The sequence below is a fragment of the Panthera tigris genome, chromosome E2, assembly GCF_018350195.1.
Source record: "Panthera tigris isolate Pti1 chromosome E2, P.tigris_Pti1_mat1.1, whole genome shotgun sequence".
In the NCBI taxonomy this organism is placed as follows: domain Eukaryota; kingdom Metazoa; phylum Chordata; class Mammalia; order Carnivora; family Felidae; genus Panthera; species Panthera tigris.
This window is the reverse complement of record NC_056674.1, coordinates 16,076,918-16,096,457: the sequence shown is the minus strand read 5'-3', so window position 1 is coordinate 16,096,457 and position 19,540 is coordinate 16,076,918. Positions and strand designations below refer to the sequence as shown.

The window sequence follows — 19,540 nt, the reverse complement described above, 5'->3', positions numbered from 1 at the left end:
CCCCTCCTCTGCTCATGCTCCATCTCTCTCTGTCTCAAAAATAAATAAACATTAAAAAAAAATTATGGGGCACCTGGGTGGCTCAGTTGGTTGGTCGTCCGACTTCAGCCAGCTTAGGCCATGATCTCACAGTTCACGAGTTCAGGCCCCACATTGGGCTCTGTGCTGACAGCTCAGAGCCTGGAGCCTGGTTGGGTTTCTGTGTCTCCCTCTCTCTCTGCCCCTCCCCCACTCAAGCTCTGTCTCTCTCTCTCTTTCTCTCTCAAAAATAATAAATAATCATTGAAAAAAAAATTTTAATTAAAAAAATCAAGGTGACTTCTGGATCCCACCCAAGGGCAGGGGCTGGAGGACCAACCATGTGTTGGAGGGTTTCAGTCCCAACCCCCAGACTCTTGGGAGGGGAGAGAAGCTGGAGGTAGAATTAGCCAATGGCCAATGAGTTAGTCATGACTATGCAGTGAAGTCTCCATAGAAACCAGAAGGACTGTGTTCTTCTGGGTTGGTGAACAAGTGTAGATATGGGGATAGTGGCACACCTGGAGAGGACATGGAAACTCCAAGCTTGCCCTATGTACCTCTTCATCTGACTATTGATTCCTATCCTTTAATAAACTGATTAACATAAGTACACATTTCCCTGAGTTCTATGAGCCACTCTAACAAATTAAAAGAACCTAAGGAGGAGGTCATTGGAACCTCCAATCTATAGCTGTTTGGTCAGAAGCACAGGTAATAAACAGCCTGGGGCTTGTGACTGGTGTCTGAGTGGGGGATGGAAAGCAGTCTTGTAGGGACTGAGCCCTTAACCTGTGGAATCTGATGCTATCTGCAGGTAGGTTGTGTCAGAATTGAGTTGAATTCTCAGACACCCTGCTGGTATCAGAGAATTCTTGGTGCTGGGGGTGGGAGGTAGGGAGGGGAGGAAGGGAGGGCAGTGCTTCTCCACCACCATGTTGGAATTGTGCTGGGAAACTGAAAGAGTTGATGTCAGTAAAACTATATATTGGCGCCAGCTCTTTTCTCGTATGCTTCTACACTTATGTTAACAGACACATATCTTAAGGAAGACTTTAGTTGAAGGACACATTGGGCCCAGTTTAGTTTCAGTGAATTAAGCACAGGGCCATTCCAATATGCTTCTATGGATAAGTTTACAAACACCTACATCTCAGTGAATGAAGAGGTTACTTGCAAAAAAACCCAAAAAACTATGATATTCTTACAACATTATGAAAACCCTTGGGTGATCTGGGCAAAAGATTAACAAAACACTTTCCCATTCTGTATAAGGATTTGGTCTTCTAACTCTGCTTCCTTAAAAACAGACAAGCCAGAATGTGTCGACTATGTTAATCAGTCTCATTATTTACGGTAAAATTGACCCAGTTGCTGAATTGCACCTGGCCAGACGGAGAGAACACCGTATTTTGGCTTCCTCTAAAGACAGTATTTATTTAAGTACATTTATCAAAACTAAGTAATGAACGTTTGTACCATACTATTAATACTATTTAATCATAGACTTTGTTCAGATTTTACCAGTTTTCCACAAATGCCTTTTTTTCTGTTCTCCGATCAAATCCAGGATGCCATTTGGTATTAGTCAAAATGTTTCTCTAGTCTTTACCAATCCGTGACAGTTTCATGGGCTTTCTGGTTTTTCACATCCTTGAAACTTGCATTTATTATTTCAGATATTCCTGAAGTCTGCTATTGGACTGCTATTTACTGATAAGTACATTTTTGTTCATTTTTGGTGACAGTCCCACAGAAGGGATGGCATGATCTCAGTGCATATTAGAGGGTCCATGACATAGATATGTGTTGTTACTGTTGCTGTCAATGTTAAACATTCTGTTAAGGTACTATCTGCCAGGTTTCTCTACTGTAAAGTGACTATTTTTCCCTTTCTAAATTTTTTTTTTTATGTTTTTGTTTTATTTTTGAGAGAGAGACAGAGTGCAGGCAGGAAAAGGGCAGAGAGAGAGGGAAACAATGCTTAGCAGGCTCTAGGCTCAGCGTGTCAGCACAGAGCCCGATGCTGGGCTTGAACTCACAGACTGCGAGATCGTGACCTGAGCCACCCAGACACCTCCTATTTTTCTCTTTCTAATTGGTAAACATCTTGGGGGAGAAACTTTGAGACAATGCAGATAACCTATTTCTCTTCCAATTTTCACTCGGTTTTCTGCAGCCACTAGTGTGGATTTTGCTTGGACTCATTTCAAAATTTTCAACCTCTTTTTCTATGGGAAGCAAATTTTACTATCCAGAATACAATATTTGCACAGTTCTCTTTGCCTTTAGCAGTACAGTATCCAGTCAAAATGATGTTTTCTAGAATTGTTTAGTTCTTCTTCATCCTCTTCAATGTGATTATATTATCCATTTTTTGTAGAATTAGCTCAATTTGTTATTTTAGGTACCTCTCCTGCCCTACATCCTGTTTCATATTTATTTATTTATTTCAGGTGTATGTGAACTATTACAGTGGTTCTAAGAGTAAGAACTATACAGAAAAGAATTCTCATGGGGCGCCTGGGTAGCTCAGTCGGTTGAGCATCCGACTTCGGCTCAGGTCATGATCTCACAGTTTGTGGGTTCGAGCCCTGCATCAGGCTCTGTGCTGACCGCTTGCTTAGAGCCTAGAGCCTGCTTTGGATTCTGTGTCTCCTTCTCTCTCTGCCCCTCCCCCGACAAAGTCTCACTCTGTTTCTCAAAAATAAATCAATGTAAAAAAATTAAAAAAAAAAAAAAGAATTCTCATGAAGTGTTGTTGCCCTTTCAATTTTGTTTTGTTTTGTTTTTATTTATTCATTTTGGGAGAGAGAGAGCATGTGCAAGTCGGGGAGGGCCAGAGAGAAAGAGAAAGAGAGAGAGAATCCCAAGCAGGTTCCACACTGCCAATGCAGAGCCTGATGCAGGGCTGGGACCCACAAACCACGAGATCATGACCTGAACCAAAGTCGTATGCTCAACCAACTGAACCACCCAGGCACCACCCCCCCTTCAATTTTGATACCCTGGTCTCATTTTTTCTACCCTATTCCCACTCCTTCAAAGTAAGTGATCCCATCAGTTTCCGGTTTATTCTTCCTGATTTCGTTTACATAGATAACTTTTATGAGGTCCCATTCTTACATTGAACCTTAGCATATCTTAGATTCTCAATTATTCCTTGCTGTTTTCCCTTAATAATTTATCCTGGAAATTACTTCTTACAGCAGATAGAGAGCTTCCTCATTGCTTTGTGACTGCTTAGTACTCCTATATGTGGATGTGCCATTGTTTATTCAGTGACTTTCTTCTGTTTAGGCTTTTAGGTTGTTTTCAATGTGTCGTGGTTATAAATAACACAAAAGCAAATAGTCTGGCCCGTATGTATTTTTGTAGTATCATTGGAAGTTTAGCTTCCAGGTTGATTCCTAGAAGTGTGGTTTCTGGTTCCAAAGGTACTTGCTTATGTGTTTTGTGTGTGTGGTTTTTTTTTTTTTTTTTTAAATCTTTATTTTAAGTAGGCTCCACGTCCCATGTGGGGCTTAAACTCATGATCCTGAGCTCAAGAGTTGCATGCTCTACTGACTGAGGCAGCCAGGTGCCGATGCATATGTGTTTTTGTATGATATTGCCAAAATCACCCCCCAGTCGGGTTTGACTAGTTTGTGTTTCCACCAGCCGTGTATGAGAGTATCTTAACAACAGTAAACATACCTATTGTTCAGATTATAAAAAAATACTCTGAATAAAAACTCAACAACAGAATATATTGTCATACTTTTAACTTTTTACAAACCCAACAGGGAAAAAATGGTATCTCGTTTCAATCTGCATTTTCTTTATGAGTCAGTGAAACATTTTTTCCTATGTTTAAGAGCGATTTCTGTCTATTTCATGAGTTGTTGGGTTTGTGTCTCTCCCCCATTTTCTTTTTGTTTTTTAAAGTTTATTTATTTTGAGAGAGCTAGACCAAGTGTGTGAGGGGCAGAGAAAGAGGGAGGGAGGGAGGGAGAGAGAGAGAGAATGAGAGAGAGAGAGAGAAAAGGAGAGAGGGAAAGAGAATCCCAAGCAGGCCCCACCCAACTCTGGGCTCACTCTCACAAATCATGGGATCATGACCTGAGCTGAAATCAAGAGTCAGACGCTTAACCAACTGAGCCACCCTGACACCCCTTTATTTTTTAAGTAGGCTCCAGGCCCAGCATGGAACTCAACACAGGGCTTGAACTGAGATCAAGACCTGAGCTGAGATCAAGAGTCCAATGTTTAACTGACTAAGCCACACAGGTGCTCTTGAAGATTTTATTTTTACGTAATCTCTTCACCTAGCATGTGGCTTAAAGTTACAACCCTGAGATCAAGAGTTGCATGCTTTTCCGACTGAGCCAGTCAGGCGCCCCCGAGAGTGATTTTATATATTAAGAGTATTAGCCCTTTGTCTGAAGTGTATGTTGCAAATATTTTCTCCCAGTTTCTCAATTGTTTTTTTAATTTTGATTATGGGAGTTTATTTATTTTTTAATATAGTCAAACTCATCAGTCAGTCTTATTATCTCCGAATTTTGTGTCGTGGTTAGAAACTATCTCAAGGTTAAGGATAAATATACATATTTTCTTCCATTACTTGTATGGTTTTATTTTTTACATGCAAATCCGTAAACCATTTGGAAATTATTCTTGTGTATAAAATAAGGTCCTGGGGCACCTGGCTGGCTCAGTCAGTTAAGCATCTGACTCTTGGTTTCGGCTCAGGTCATGATCTCACGGTTCACGAGTTCTGGCCCTGAGTCAGGCTGTCTGCTAACAGTGCAGAGCCTGCTTGGGATTCTTTCCCTCTCCCTCTCCCTCTCCCTCTCCTCCTACTGCGTGCATGGTCGGTCTCTCTCTCTCAAAAATAACTTAAAAAATAAGTAAAAAACATAAATAAAGTAAGTATGGGTCTAATGAAATCTTTTTCCGTATGGCTACCCCAGTTGTCCCAACACCATGTATTTAAACATCTATCTTTGTTCCCTTCATTTGAAATGCCACCTTTATCAAATAATAAATTTCCATATGTTCTTGGGTCGTTTTCTGAGCTTTCTATTCTGTTCTACTGTTTTATTTGTGTATGCATGTACCAGGACTGCTTTGCTTTTATTATGGGTACATTGTAGCACATTTTAATGTTTGTTAGAGCTAGTCCTCCCTTTTAGATTTTCAGGGTTTTTCTGCCTATTTTTGAATGTTTGTTTTTCCATGTAAACTTGATTATTAACTTTTCTAACTCCATGAAAAGCTTGTTGGTATTTTATTTGCATTGCGCTAAATTTACAAATTAATTTATGAGGAACTGAGATCTTTATAATCTCCCAATCCAAGAAGAGGGGTTGTTTCTCCATTTGTTTGAGGCTACTTCTATGTCTTTCAGGAGTGTTTATAATTTTTCTGAAATAGGTTTTACGTATTTTTATTAATTTTATTCTTCAATGTTTAATCTTGTTCTTTACTGTTATAAATCACATTTTCTCTCCCATTTTGTACTTTACCTAGTTATGGTTTTCCAGTAGAAAGACTCTCAATTTTTTCAACAGGTTTATTGCTGTATAATTTATGTAACATGAAATCAGTCTTTGAAAATGAACAAGTAAAAAAAATTTTTTTAAGTTTTTATCATTTGTTTTAAATGTTTATTTATTTTTGAGAGAGAGAGAGACAGAGTATGAGAGGGAGAGGGACAGAGAGAAAGAGGGATATATAGAATCAGAAGCAGGATCCAGGCTCTGAGCTATCAGCACAGAGCCTGACACGGGGCTCAAACCCACGAACTGTGAGATCATAACCTGAGCTGAAGTCAGACGCTTATCCAACTGAACTACCCAGGCACCCCATTTTTAAAAAAAATATTCATTTATTTTTGAGAGAGAAGACAGAGAGTGTGTGTGAGCAGGGAAGGGGCAGAGAGAGAGGGAGACACAGAATCCGAAGCAACCTCCACGCTCTGAGCTGTCCACACAGAGCCCTACGCGGGGCTTCAACTCACTAACCATGAGGTCATGACCTGCGCCTAAGTCAGTTGCTTAACCGACTGAGCCACCCAGGCGCCACCTGCCCCACCCAAATTTTTCTTAAACAAAATGAACAAGTCAGGGATGCCTGGGTGGCCCAGTTGGTTAAGCGTCTGACTTTGGCCCAGGTCATGATCTCCCGGTTCATAGGTTCAGGCCCCACAACAGGCTCTGCACTGACAGCACTGAGCCTGCTTCAGATCTTCTGTTTCCTTCTCTCTGCCCCTCCCCAGCTTGCGTGCTCTCTCTCTCTGAAAAATAAACATTTAAAAAACACAAAAAGGGCAAAAAGGCTCTTTCTTGAAGTGAACAAGTCAGTGTTTTTTTATATAATCACATTTTGTGCAGCCATCACCAGTGTATAACCCATCACCCCATGAAGAAACCTGATACCCACTAGCAGTCACTCTGTATACCCAGCATCTGATAAACCACTAGTCTACTTTCTGTCTCTAAATATTTGATTATTAGGAATATTTTTATATACATAGAATCATGTAATATGTAGCCTTTTATGAATGTCTTCTTTCATAATATTTTTGAGATTCATCAACATAATATGAAGTGTCAATACTTTATTCTTTTTTGTGGCCGAATAATATTCCATTCTATTATTTCTTTTGTTGCTTTGCTTTTAGTATCATACTTAGGAAATCATTGTGTTATCCAAAGTCTCAAAAATTTACTGCAGTGTTTTTTTTCTAAGCAGTTATTAGTTTTAGTTCTGACATTTGGCCTTTGATCCATTTTGAGTTAATTTTCATGTGCGCTATACGGTGTGAGGTTCCAACTTCATTCTTTTGTGTGTGAATATCCACTTGTTCCTAACACTGTTGCTTAAGACTTCATTGAATCTTTTTGGTTCCCTTTTCAGTAATGAATTGATCATAATTTGAGATTTTATTTCTGCACTCTGCATTCTATTCCATTGATCTATATATCTGTATATGCCAGCACCATACTGTCTTGATTTATTGTAGCATTGTAGTAAGTTTTGAAATCAGGAAGTGTGATTTCTGTTATTTTGTTCTTTTTTGTTTGTTTTCAAAATTATTTTGGCTATTTGGAGCCTCCTATATTTCTATATAATCAGATTGTCATTTTCAGCGACAAGAACAGTTGACATTTTGATGCAATGGACTGCATTGCATCTGTTGATCAGTTTGTGGAGCATTGTAATCTTAGCAGTATTGTTCTTCATGAACCTGAGAGGTCTCTCCTTTTATTTAGGTATTTAATTTCTTTCCACAGTATTTTAAAATTGTCAATGTATAGATCTCAGGCTTCTTTTGTTCAACCTATTCCTACGTATTTTATTCTTTTTGATATAGTTGTAAATGGCATTTCTTTCTTAATTTTGTTTCTGGATTGGTACCCTTGGTCTTATTTTTAAAAAGTTTTACTCTTTATATCCTGGTATACTATCATATCATCTATAAATAGGGATAGTTTTATTTGTTCTTTACCTCTTTTCCTATCTCTGATTTATCTTGTCTAATCGAATAGTTAATATCTTTAGTACAGTTAAAAAAAATTTTTTTTAATGTTTATTCATTTTTGAGAGACAGAGAAAGAGCATGAGCAGGGGAGGGGCAGAGAGAGAGGGAGACACAGAATCTGAAGCAGGCTCCAGGCTCAGAACTGTCAGCCAGAGCCCGAACCGGGGCTTAAACCCACAAACCGTGAGATCATGACCTGAGTCAAAGTCAGACGTTTAACTGACTGAGCCACCTCTTTAGTACAGTTTTGAATAATTGCAGAGATAGTCAGCTTCCTCGATTTGTTCTTGATCTCAGCAGAAATCCTGTTTCCCCACCTAATAAGATACTAGCTTTAGAAATGAGAGAGAGAGAGAAAGAGTGTGTGTGTGTGTGTGTATGTGTGTGTGTGTGTGTGTGTGTGTGTGTGTGTATTTTATGTTGTGGAAGTATCCCTGAGCTCCTATTTGCTTGGATTTTTCTTTGTTAGTATTTTATATGGTCTCTCTTGATATTCAGAAGTTATTTTGGCCCATATTTTCTTTTAGTGTCTCTTATCAGGTTTAGATATTAATATTTTTTTCATAAAAATTATAAAAGAATTAGGAAGCTTTCCTTCTTTTTCAATGACCTGGAACGATTTATGGAGCATTAGCTCTATAGCTAAAAGCAGTCATGGCCTTCTGCGACTTGTCTCCCAATAGGTCCTCCAAAAAGGACAAATGAATGAAAAAGTAGTAAATCTAGACAATCCACATCCTAGCATATCTTTAAGGCAAGATACGAAAAGTTCCACATATCTGTAAGAAAAGGACTAAAGGTAAAAACTCCAGGACACTCTCCCAGTAAAGGTGGTTTTTCTTGCTCTATAATAGTAAAATTAATTAGTATTCAAAGTGCATAACCATGAAAATGATTTTTACATAGATCACCAACTGGTAAGATTTTGCCATATCTATTTTATTTCTCTCTACACTACATTTATGGAGGTATTTGAAGGCATGTCTTAGGCATCATGACTTGACCCATGAATCATTCAGCAAATGTCTCCTGAGAATAAGGATAGTTCCACAAATAAGGGTATTTTTTTCTTTTTTTTTTTAAGTGTATGTGTATATATGTTTGTATATAATCTCTACACTCAACATGGAACTCAAACTCATGACCCAGAGATCAAGAGTCACATGCTCTTCTGACTGAACCAGGCAGACACCCCAAGTGTGTATGTCTAAAAATTAATATAAATATTTTTCACAGAGCGGAGGTTCTGTTTTACATAAATGCTAAAATTATTCTCAGGAATTATTCTTTCTGCATTTATTGACATAATCATGAGATTTTTTTTCTCCATTGTTCTGTTACTGTGTTGGATTCTGTTTATTGACTGAATTCTGGAATCCAGTTCTAGTCATGGTGTGTTCATATATTATCCCTTTTCAATATTGTTAGATTTGAATTTTTAATATTTCCTTTACGTTTCATGAATGAGATTAAACTATATTCTTACTTTTTAAGATTGGATATAATGATTATGTTAGCTTTATGAATGTGTTTAGGAGAATGTACCCTTTACCCCCTTTTGACATGGTTGGGTTGATGAAATATTCCAGAAAAACCATCTGGACCTTCAGTTACCATTGTAGATTTTTTTAAAAAACTTACTCAGATTGGGGTACTGGGCTGGCTTGGTTATTAGAGCATGTGACACCTGATCTTGGCGTTGTAGGTTTGAGCCCCACACTGTGGGTAGAGATTACTAAAAAAAAAAAAAAAGTTTTTTTAAATAATAAAACTCAGATTACACCATGCTAGAATTGTTGAAGTTTTCTGTGTGTTGATTTTATAGAGGTTACTTGTTAGAGATTTATGCATTTCATCCACATTATTAACATAATGGGTTTTTTTTCATGATGTCATTTTACTGCATTTGAGGTGTGGAGGGCTGATAAGTGAGGTCCCTCTTAGCTCTCATCCCTGCGTTGGATATTGCTGCAGTCTCCTTTCTCTTTATCAGTCTTGAGAGAATCACATTAGTAACATTGCTTTGAAATACAATATCGGCATTGTGGATCCTCTATGGTTTTTGTGGGCTCTATTTTGTAAGATGACTTCTATCTTTCTTTCTAATTTGTTTTTATTTTGTTGCTCTTTTTCTGGCTTCTTGCAATAAATGTTTAGGCGATTAATTTTCATGTTTTCTCACATGTATGCATATCTGTTGTATAATTTTTTTCTACTGTAACTACATTAGATTGGAATGGATGCAGATATTATAATTTGGTTTAAAATTTCTTTGTTGTTAATGTTTATTATTTTTGAGAAAGAGATGGAGTGTGAGTGGGGGAGGGGGAGAGAGAGAGAGAGAGGGAGACACAGAATCCAAAGCAGGGTCCAGGTTCCAAGCTGTCAGCACAGAGCCCAACACTGGGCTCGAACCCATGAACCGCAAGATCATGACCTTAGCCAAAGTCAGATGCTTAACTGACTGAGCCACCCAGGCACCCCTTGGCTCAAAATTTCTGTATAAAAGTTTAGGAAATACTACCTTAGGTCCACTATTTTCTTTCTCCCAGCTTTTTGTTTTTAAAATTCATCAAGCCAAATGAGAATATTAAAAACATATATGTAGTTGAGGTGCCTGGGTGGCTCAGTCAGTTAAGCATCCAGCTCTTGATCTCAGCTCAGGTCTTGATCTCAGGAGTTTAAGGTCATGAGTTCAAGCCCCATGTTGAGCTCCATGCTGTGTGTGAAGCCTACTTAAAAAAAAAAAAAAAAGTATATGTGTATATATATATGTGTGTGTGTGTGTGTGTGTGTGTGTGCGTGTGTGTGTGTGTGTGTGTATGCATATATATGTTAGTTAATTAGCCTTCACACAGATTTAACTTTGGGTATTAACATTTGCCTTTTTCTCTCTATATATGCACCTTTCTTCTTGGCTCACTTGATGGTAAGTAGCAGTTACCATTAAATTTTAACTCTCAAACACTTCTGTATGCATTTCCTAAAACTAAAAACTTCTATGTAGTCACACTATTATTATCATAGCAATTCAGCCCTACATCTAACATAGAGTCCATATTTCAGTTTTTGAACTTTTCTCCAAAAATGCCATTTGTAAAATTTGTTTCCAGGATCCATTCCAGGCTCATATACTGTATTTGGATGTGAGGCTTTGTATCTTAGTGTCATCCTACCTTTTTTTTTCCCCTTTGAGTTTGATTATTTTGTAGCATCCAGTGTAGTTTTCTCATGGAATATCTGCTTTCTAGGTTTGATGTTTTCTTCTTATGATTAGAATAAGGTTAAACATTTTTACCCAGACTACTACAGAGGTGGTATGTAATTATCTTTTTTTAGTAAACTTTATTTTAGAATGATTTTAGATTTATAGAAAGTTACAAAGATAGTAGAGAGACTTCTGTATATATCTCTCCTGATTTCTATCATTGTTAACATCTTAACATCATTCAGATACATTTGTCAAAACTAAGAAGATGACTTTCATATTAACTAAACTCTAGATTCTATTTGTGTATTTCACCAGTTTTTCCATTAATGTCATTTTTCTGTTCCAGGATCCTTCCATTCTGGGTACCACATTGCATTTATTTTTCATGTCTCCCAGTCTCTCTTCTAGTCTCTCCTGGTTTGTGACAGTTTTTTAATCTTTCCTTGTCTTTCAGGAATTTGACTGTCTTGACAGACCCTACCAGGTCCTGCAGAATATTCCCTATTCTGGGTCTGTTGTTTTTCTCATGCTTACACTGGAGATAGGGGTTTTTAGAAAGACTGCAGCAGAAGTGAAATGTCCTTTTCATCGCATCATGTGCGGGGTACATGATATCCACTGGTGATGTTAACCTTCTTTCTCCCCTCCAAAGTTACTATTTTTCCTTTTCTATACTCTACTCTTTAGAAGCAGCTCACTAAGTCTAGCTTACCCTGGGGGGCAGGGGGTCTGGATTGTGAATTAAGCTTCTGTAGGGTAGGAAGTCTATATATTTTATCCGGGATTCTGTATAAAAGATTTGTCTCTTGGGGCACCTGGGTGGCTCAGTCAGTTGGGCGTCCAACTTCAGCTCAGGTCACGATCTCACAGCTCATGGGTTCAAGCCCACATCGGGCTCTGTGATGACACCTCAGAGCCTGGAGCCTGCTTTGGATTCTGTGTCTCCCTCTCTCTGCCCCTCCCCTGCTTGTGCGTGCGCTCTCTCTCTCTCTCAAAAATAAACAAAACATTTAAAAAATTAAAAAAAAAAGATTTGTCTCTTCCCCCTTTATTTCAGTGTGGGCTTATCCATATTTATTTTAGACTTTGAGTTACAATTAAATGTTATTTCTTTTGCTTTGAACATTGATAGCTCTTTTAGTTTGGTTCTTGTGTCCATATAATATCCCCATCCTTTTGTTTTTTGAGGATTTCTTTCCTGGTACTGTTTTCAGATTCATTTTGTTTTTTCCCCTTCCCTGGTCCTAGAATCAGCCATTTCTCTTAGGAGCCCTGGTTTCTTTTACTGGAAGATAGTATTTAGAAACCAAGATCTGAGAACTAGGTATACTAATTGCTGCTGGTATGCCATTGCTTCTATGCCCTCTAAACAACCTAACTAGGTAATAAATGTCTGCATAGTCACCCATGTATATATACATGTATCCGTAATTATTTTATTATCTATCTGTCTGTATTTACATTAAGCTAAACATGAGTTCTTATTGATGTCTGCAACTCCCATCCAGTATTTCAGGATGCATTCTAGCCTTCTTGTCTCGTTTATCTGTAACTTTCTCCTCCAACAGTGACAAAACTGGCTTCTACCATCCATCATCCATTTACTTATTTGTTCACCCCCAGTGTACATGGAACATGGCTTCAGAATTGTTTTCCCATGAGAAACAAATTTACTAACTTGGTAGTGCTTATGTGCAGTTAGTTCCATTTGCTTTTAATTTTCAGTCAAAACATTGATTTTTAAAGTTTATAACTATTATTGTAGCGTAGGGCACAGTTTGTTTTGGTGCATTGATCAACTACAAGCACTTCTTAATTTCCCAATATATGTTGATAATATATATTTTTTATAATATTAATTTCTAGTATAACTTGTGATCAGACAACATAATTTGTATGCTTTTGATCCTTTGAAATAGGTAGAGACTTGATTTATAGCACAGTTTATGGTCTGTTTTTATAAGTAATTTGTGACTGAAAAGGAACTGAATTCTGCAATATTTGGCTTCTAGCCATTAAGTTCTAGGTCCACGTTTATTAAATGTCGCACCCAGAGTTTGGATTGTGTCAATATTTGGTTTATTTCAGGCTGTGTTAATAGATGAACACAAAATTAATAACCCTTATTAAGCAATCCTCCATGTGCATTGTAGAAAATTAGAAAATAGAGACAGGCAAAAGTGTTTTCAAGATATTAAAATACCTTATTCCTACCACTTTAACACCTTAGTGGATATAAGACATACATGCATATACATGTTCCTCTTTTTATTAAAGAGACATCATATTCTTACTGTTTTATAACCTGATTTCTTTATCAGTGATTTTTCTATTTTATATTTCTATTACATTTTTATTTTATTGCATCTTCAAAACCCAAATTCTATTCATATTACCCCATTTGGCCCAATCTGATTTGTTCAAATCAGTATCCCAATGCAAGACTGTGCATTGTCTCTTTATCATATCACTGAAATCCCTCTTAATCTAAAACATTCCCTTTATTTCTAATACTAACACTTTGAAGAGACAAGGCCACTTATATTGCAAAATTTGCCATCTTTTGAACTTATCTCAGTACTGTCCGTGGTATAGTTTGTTTATTCTCTACCCTTTGTATTTTTGTAGATTGGAAATTATTTTCTCTCTTGAGGGATTCACATTAAACATTTGTGGCTCAAGTACATCATAGGCGGTTATGGGTACTCTATCAAAAGACACAACATGTATTGGATTACACTGTTAGTTTTGGAATGTTAAAACTTTATTATTAAGCTAACAGCTTGATTCCTTCATCATTCAGTTATATTTTTTGCTTTTGTAACTGAACAGAAGTCCCTCTGATCTTGCTTCGGCATTATGACAGCAATCAGTTCTGCAGCGATTACTCTCTTCATAGTTGTAAGAACAGTATACTTAATACGATTGGGAATTGTAAGGTAGTTGTTTCTTTCAATTCTATCATGATTTCTACAGTTTTTTATTGACACGATCTATTTGGCTATTTGGTTATGTTGAAATATAAATTGATTGGAATGCACAGGAAAATATATTTGAAAAAAAAAGAAAGAATATATTTGATTTTTAGTTGCACATTAGTTAATGAAAAAATAACTGGGAAATGGCTTCTGTTATCTGAAAAATAATATTTTTTTTATTTGAGAGAGAGAGCAGGGGAAGGGCAAAGGGAGAGAGAGGGAATCTTAAGTAGGCTTCACACTCCGCGAAGAGCCTGAGACGGGATCATTCCTACAACCCTGGGGTCATGACCAGAGTCGAAATTAAGAGTTGGTGGCTCAACTGACTGAGCCACCAGGGCACCCCATCATTATATTTTTATCTATCTTTCATTTACTTAATATGTTTAATCCAACATGATCGCTTTTCCTGCTTTTTTTTAATTTTCACAATTATGACCAAACACAGCATAATATTCAGAAGCGTGTGTTTTTCAACAAAGCCATAAATCTTTTAAACTTTCCTTACTTTTTTAGCCCAAGATTTGTGAGCATTATCTTGTATCTTCCCTGCCTTGGTCTTGGAATCCAACATTTCTAGGGGCGCCTGGGTGGCTCAGTCAGTTGAGCGTCGGGCTTGATTTCAGCTCAGGTCATAATCCCAGGATTGTGGCATCAAGCCCCACATCAGGCTCCACACTGAGCATGGAGCCTGCTTAAGATTCTCTCTCTCTCTCTCTCTCTCTCTCTCTCTCTCTCTCTCTCTTTTCTCATAAAAATAAATAAATATTTCTTTAAGGATTCTCTGATCATAATATTGGGTATTTAGAGATGACAGTGTAAATGATCAGGGTGCTGATTGCTATACTAGCCTTTTTTTCCTTTTAGAGAGAGTGTGCACGTGAGTAGGGAGAGGAACAGAGAGAGAGAGAGAGAGAGAGAGAGAGAGAGCATCTTAAGCAGACTCCACACTCAGCGCAGAGCCCACCACAGGGCTCAATCCCTTGACCTGAGTCAAAATCAAGAGTTGGAAGCTCAATCAACTGAGCCACCTAGGCGCCCCAGCTACTAGCCTTTTTGACATTTTTTTCTATTCCATGAAAATTGACCTGTTTCAGATTTTTGTCCTTTGTGGGATAGTTTTTGATCAATATTTTCCTGTTTGTCTTTCCCTTTCACAATTTTAATTTTTTGTTTGTTCTCCCTTTTGTTAATTAGTTTAGCTAGTGTACCATCACATGTTGTTTTTTTTTCCCCAAGAGATACCTTTTTGAATTTGTATGTTGATTTTCTGTTTCCAAACTCATTAAAATTCTGGTTTTTTATCTTTATTCTTTTTGTTTTCCTCTCACTTACTTTGATGTTTTTTCTAAGCTTTTATTAGTAAATTATTTATTTAATTTGTGTCAAGGTGACAGCTTTTCTCTGGGCATTAGGGCTGGATGTTGTACCTTCTGAAATGTATTTTCATCTTTTGCCTGGTTATATTTCTCTAGTTTCACTGTTTATTTCCTTAGTACAATAAAGATACTCTGTTTTTTTATTTTTGACTGCTGACAGCTTTCAAGCCCCACCTCTCCTTCTGCTCCACTTTTGGGGAAGCTGATAAAAAGCCTGAGAGCTCCCTACATTGGTCCCCATGGAAAGTTCAAACCATGCAAACCCCTGCCCAGGAACCCTCAGCCCTGCACCACACCCTAACCAGCATAAAAAAAAAAAAAAAAAAAAAAAAAAAAAAAACCTAAGTCAATCTCTTTCAAATCACTCAAGTCCTTTTCAGATGTATTTAAGAACCACTCACTCTGCTCTTTCTAGGAAGCCTCATTATACGAGTAATAAATCGTTTCACATTTACATGATGTATGCATGTCATCATCAGTCTTGACGTCCAAGTCAAAGTTTGTGTGGTTATCCATTCTGCCTCTGCTGGTTGTCCACTACATTTATTGATCTAGCATTTAATTAGTAAAGAGCCTTTAGTTTTCTAGATGGAGTGCTTTTTGTTTTCTGATGTTGCTCTTATTTTCAGCGTTATTTTCTGAGGTCAGAGTATGTATCATTCCACCTGCTATACACATCCCACAATTGAGTCACAGATGAATACTCTTTGCCCTTGACTCATGCCCCCTTCATTCTGCACTGATACTCCTGAGTCTTTTCCTGAATCTCGATTGCCATCTTCCAGCTTATATCTGATATTTCCTTTTAACAGTCAGTCCCAGACACTCTGGTACTCCAAAACATTCCTCCATATTATAATTTCTTGATTCTTTCCAGCATCTCCACATGGAAGGAATTTCTTATTTGATTTGAGTACATATCTGTGAATTGACTGAAAACATATCAAAATACTTATCCGGGAAGTAGAAGGATGGCTGGTCTTGAAAATAAGGGAAAGGAAGAGAGGATGTGGTAAAGGAGATGAACCAACACAGATTTAGTATATTTAGAATGGAGAAGGAATAACAGAACTGAAGATAAGCAAGATCAATTAATTATTTAGCACCTATAATACATCATAACCCTGTAATTCAGTGATGAAAAAGGAAGAATTGTGTCTGCTCTGGGGGAAGTTTAGGGAACTGTTTAGAATATCAAATAAGGAGGGGCGCCTGGGTGGCTCAGTCAGTTAAGCATCCAACTTCAGCTCAGGTCATGATCTTGCAGTTCATGGGTTCAAGTCCTGCGTTAGTCTCTGTGCTGACAGCTCAGAGCCTGGACCCTGCTTCGGATTCTGTGCCCCCCCTCTCTGCCCCTTCCCTGCTCACAGTCTGTCTGTCTCTCTCTCTCAAAAATAAACATCTAAAAAAAATTTTGTATCTTAAAAAAATATATCAAATAAGGAAATTAATGATATCATAATTGGAAACAAAGGGATGGTGGAAGGAATGAAGTGCTAGACCATAAAAAGGGAGACATGGGTATAATACTTAGAGTTAGCAGGTGCAGCCTTTCTAAGGATAGGATATTCATCCTGAGACTAAAGGATGAGAAGGATCAACCTACAAAGTGCTCAGGTCTAAGGATTCTGGTCAGATGAAATCATCTGTGGAAAGCATCAAGTGATAGGGAAGTTTGTACCATATTCTAAATGCTGAAAAGAAGGAGACAGGGCGCAGAGGGGTTGGTGTTTGGACATGATGCCATATAGGTAAGGAGGAGTCCTGCTATCCCCAGAAAGGGGTTTGGATCGTATTCCAAGAGTAAAGAGAAATCACTGGACAAACCTAGGATGAGTTCTTAACTTTTGATCTGTATTTAAATCAGTGATAGATTCAAAATAAAGATGCCATCCAAGGTATTTTTTTCCTTTCACTTCTAATGTAGTTGTCCGTGACACAGGCAGGATATCAGATTTATAACAAGCTTGCCAAAGATCGTGGTCCACACCTAAATTTCAGAAACTTCACTATCTTATGTAACTTCACATACATCTCTGAATTTCTTGACCTTTCAAAAAGTTCATAACCATATTTTACAATTCAATAAGCGCTTCATTTATTACAAGTGTTGGTTCATATTTCTTTCACAGAAGTCCCATATTCTCTGTATAAGAAATATAAATATTTTTTTTGTTTTCATCTTTTCTTTCAGATTTGGATTTACATTGTGAGGTAATCAGCTACGTAGAAATGCCCACTTATGAAAAAGATGTATCTTCTACACAACATCAGAGCACATATAACAGAGAGAAACTCTATGAATGTAAGAAATGTCAGAAGAAATTTAGTAGTGGCTATCAATTTATTCTACATCACAGGTTTCATATTGGCGAAAGACCCTATGAATGCAAAGAATGTGGGAAGAACTTTCGTAGTGGCTATCAACTTACCCTACATCAAAGATTTCATACTGGTGAGAAACCCTATCAATGTTCAGAATGCAGGAAGAACTTTAAAAGCGGTTATCAACTTACTGTACATCAGAGATTTCATACTGGTGAGAAAACCTATCAATGTAGGGAATGTGGGAAGGCCTTTATTTATGCCTCACACATCATTCAGCATGAGAGAATCCACACTGGCGGGAGGCCTTATGAATGTCAGGAATGTGGGAAGGCCTTTAGTCAAGGTGGACACCTTAGAATTCATCAAAGAATTCATACTGGTGAGAAGCCCTATAAATGTCAGGAGTGTGGGAAGGCTTTTAGTAGGCGCTCAAACCTTGTTGAACATGGGCAAATCCATACTGATGAGAAACCTTATGTATGTGAGAAATGTGGAAAGGCCTTTAAAAGAGGTCATCAACTTACTGTACACCAGAGTGTTCATACTGGTAAAAAACCATATGAATGTAAAGAATGTGGAAAGGGCTATACCACTGCCTCATACCTTATTCTACATCAGAGAATTCATAAAGGTGGGAAACCATATGAATGTAAGGAATGTAAGAAAACCTTTACCTTGTATAGAAATCTTACTCGACATCAGTGTATTCACACTGGCGAGAAACTTTTTGAATGTAGGCAGTGTGGGAAGGCCTATACTACTGGCTCAAAACTTTTTCAACATCAGAAAACTCACACAGGTGAGAAGCCTTATGAATGTAAGGAATGTGGAAAAGCCTTTAGCTTATATGGATACCTTCATCAACATGAGAAAATTCATACTGGTGTGAAACACTTTGAATGTAAGGAATGTAAAAAAGCCTTTACTTTGTCTAGAAATCTTATTCGACATCAGAGTATTCATACTGGTAAGAAACTTTTTGAATGTCAGGAATGTGGGAAGTCCTATAGTACTGGCTCAAACCTTGTTCAACATCAGAAAACTCATACTGGTGAGAAACCCTATGAATGTAAAGAGTGTGGAAAGACCTTTAGTTTGCATGGGTATCTTAATCAACATCAAAAAATTCATACTGGTGTGAAACCCTATGAGTGTAAAATATGTAGGAAAACCTTTACTTTCTATAGAAATCTAACTCTACACCAGAGTATTCATACTGATGAGAAACCTTTTAGATGTAAGGAATGTGGGAAAAACTTTAGACGTAGTTCACACCTTACTGCACATCAGAGTATCCATGTTGATAAGAAACCCTATGAATGTACGGAATGTGGGAAATCCTTTAAAATGTATGGATACCTTACACAACATCAGAAAATTCATACTGGTGGGAAACCCTATGATTGTAAGGAATGCGGGAAGACCTTTAGTCGTGCTTCAAACCTTGTTCAACATGGGAGAATTCATACTGGTGAAAAACCCTACGTGTGTAAGAAGTGTGGAAAAGCCTTCAGATATGGTTCAGCCCTTAAAGCACATCAGGGAATGCATACAGATAATGAAACTCTAAGAACATAAGGAATGTGAGAATGCCTTTAGGTATGGCCCAAACTTTTTTAATATCAGCCAGTTCACACTGGTGAGAAATTATTGAATGTTAATCTTTATAGGTATGTCTTCACCAAATGAGAGAATTCATAATATAGTTATGATTTCAGTGTCACTCCTGTTTTAATGGAATATCTGACTATTTAAACAATGGCAAATTAAGCCCTGAATAGCCAAAGCAGTCTTGAAAAAGAACAAAACTGGAGGTATCACAATCCCAGATTTCAAGATATACTACAAAGCTGTAGTAATCAAAGCAGTATGGTACTAGCATAAAAACAGACACATAGGTCAATGGAACAGAATAAAGAACCCAGAAGTAAACCCATGACTATATGGTCAATTAATCTTCAACAGAGGAGGCAGAAATATGCAACTGAAAAAAAAAACAGTCTCTTCAATAAATGATGTTGGGGAAACTGGACCACTTTCTTACACGATACACAAAAATAAACTCAAAATGGATTCAAGACCTAAATGTGAGATAGGA

At 37.5% G+C, this 19,540-nt stretch overlaps 1 protein-coding gene across 10 annotated transcripts in view; it reads left to right on the top strand.

The window, feature by feature from the left end:
- The window catches only part of LOC102968451 (zinc finger protein 573), a 44,319-nt gene extending 25,054 nt beyond the window's left edge, over window positions 1–19,265 (top strand). For all 10 annotated transcript variants that reach the window (XM_042968939.1, XM_042968943.1, XM_042968942.1 and 7 more), the window contains one exon: window positions 17,309–19,265. In XM_042968939.1, coding sequence (XP_042824873.1) covers window positions 17,309–19,020 — 1,712 coding nt within the window. In that variant the 3' untranslated portion in view covers window positions 19,021–19,265. The remainder of the gene's footprint in view (window positions 1–17,308) is intronic.
- Window positions 19,266–19,540: the final 275 nt, after the last annotated feature.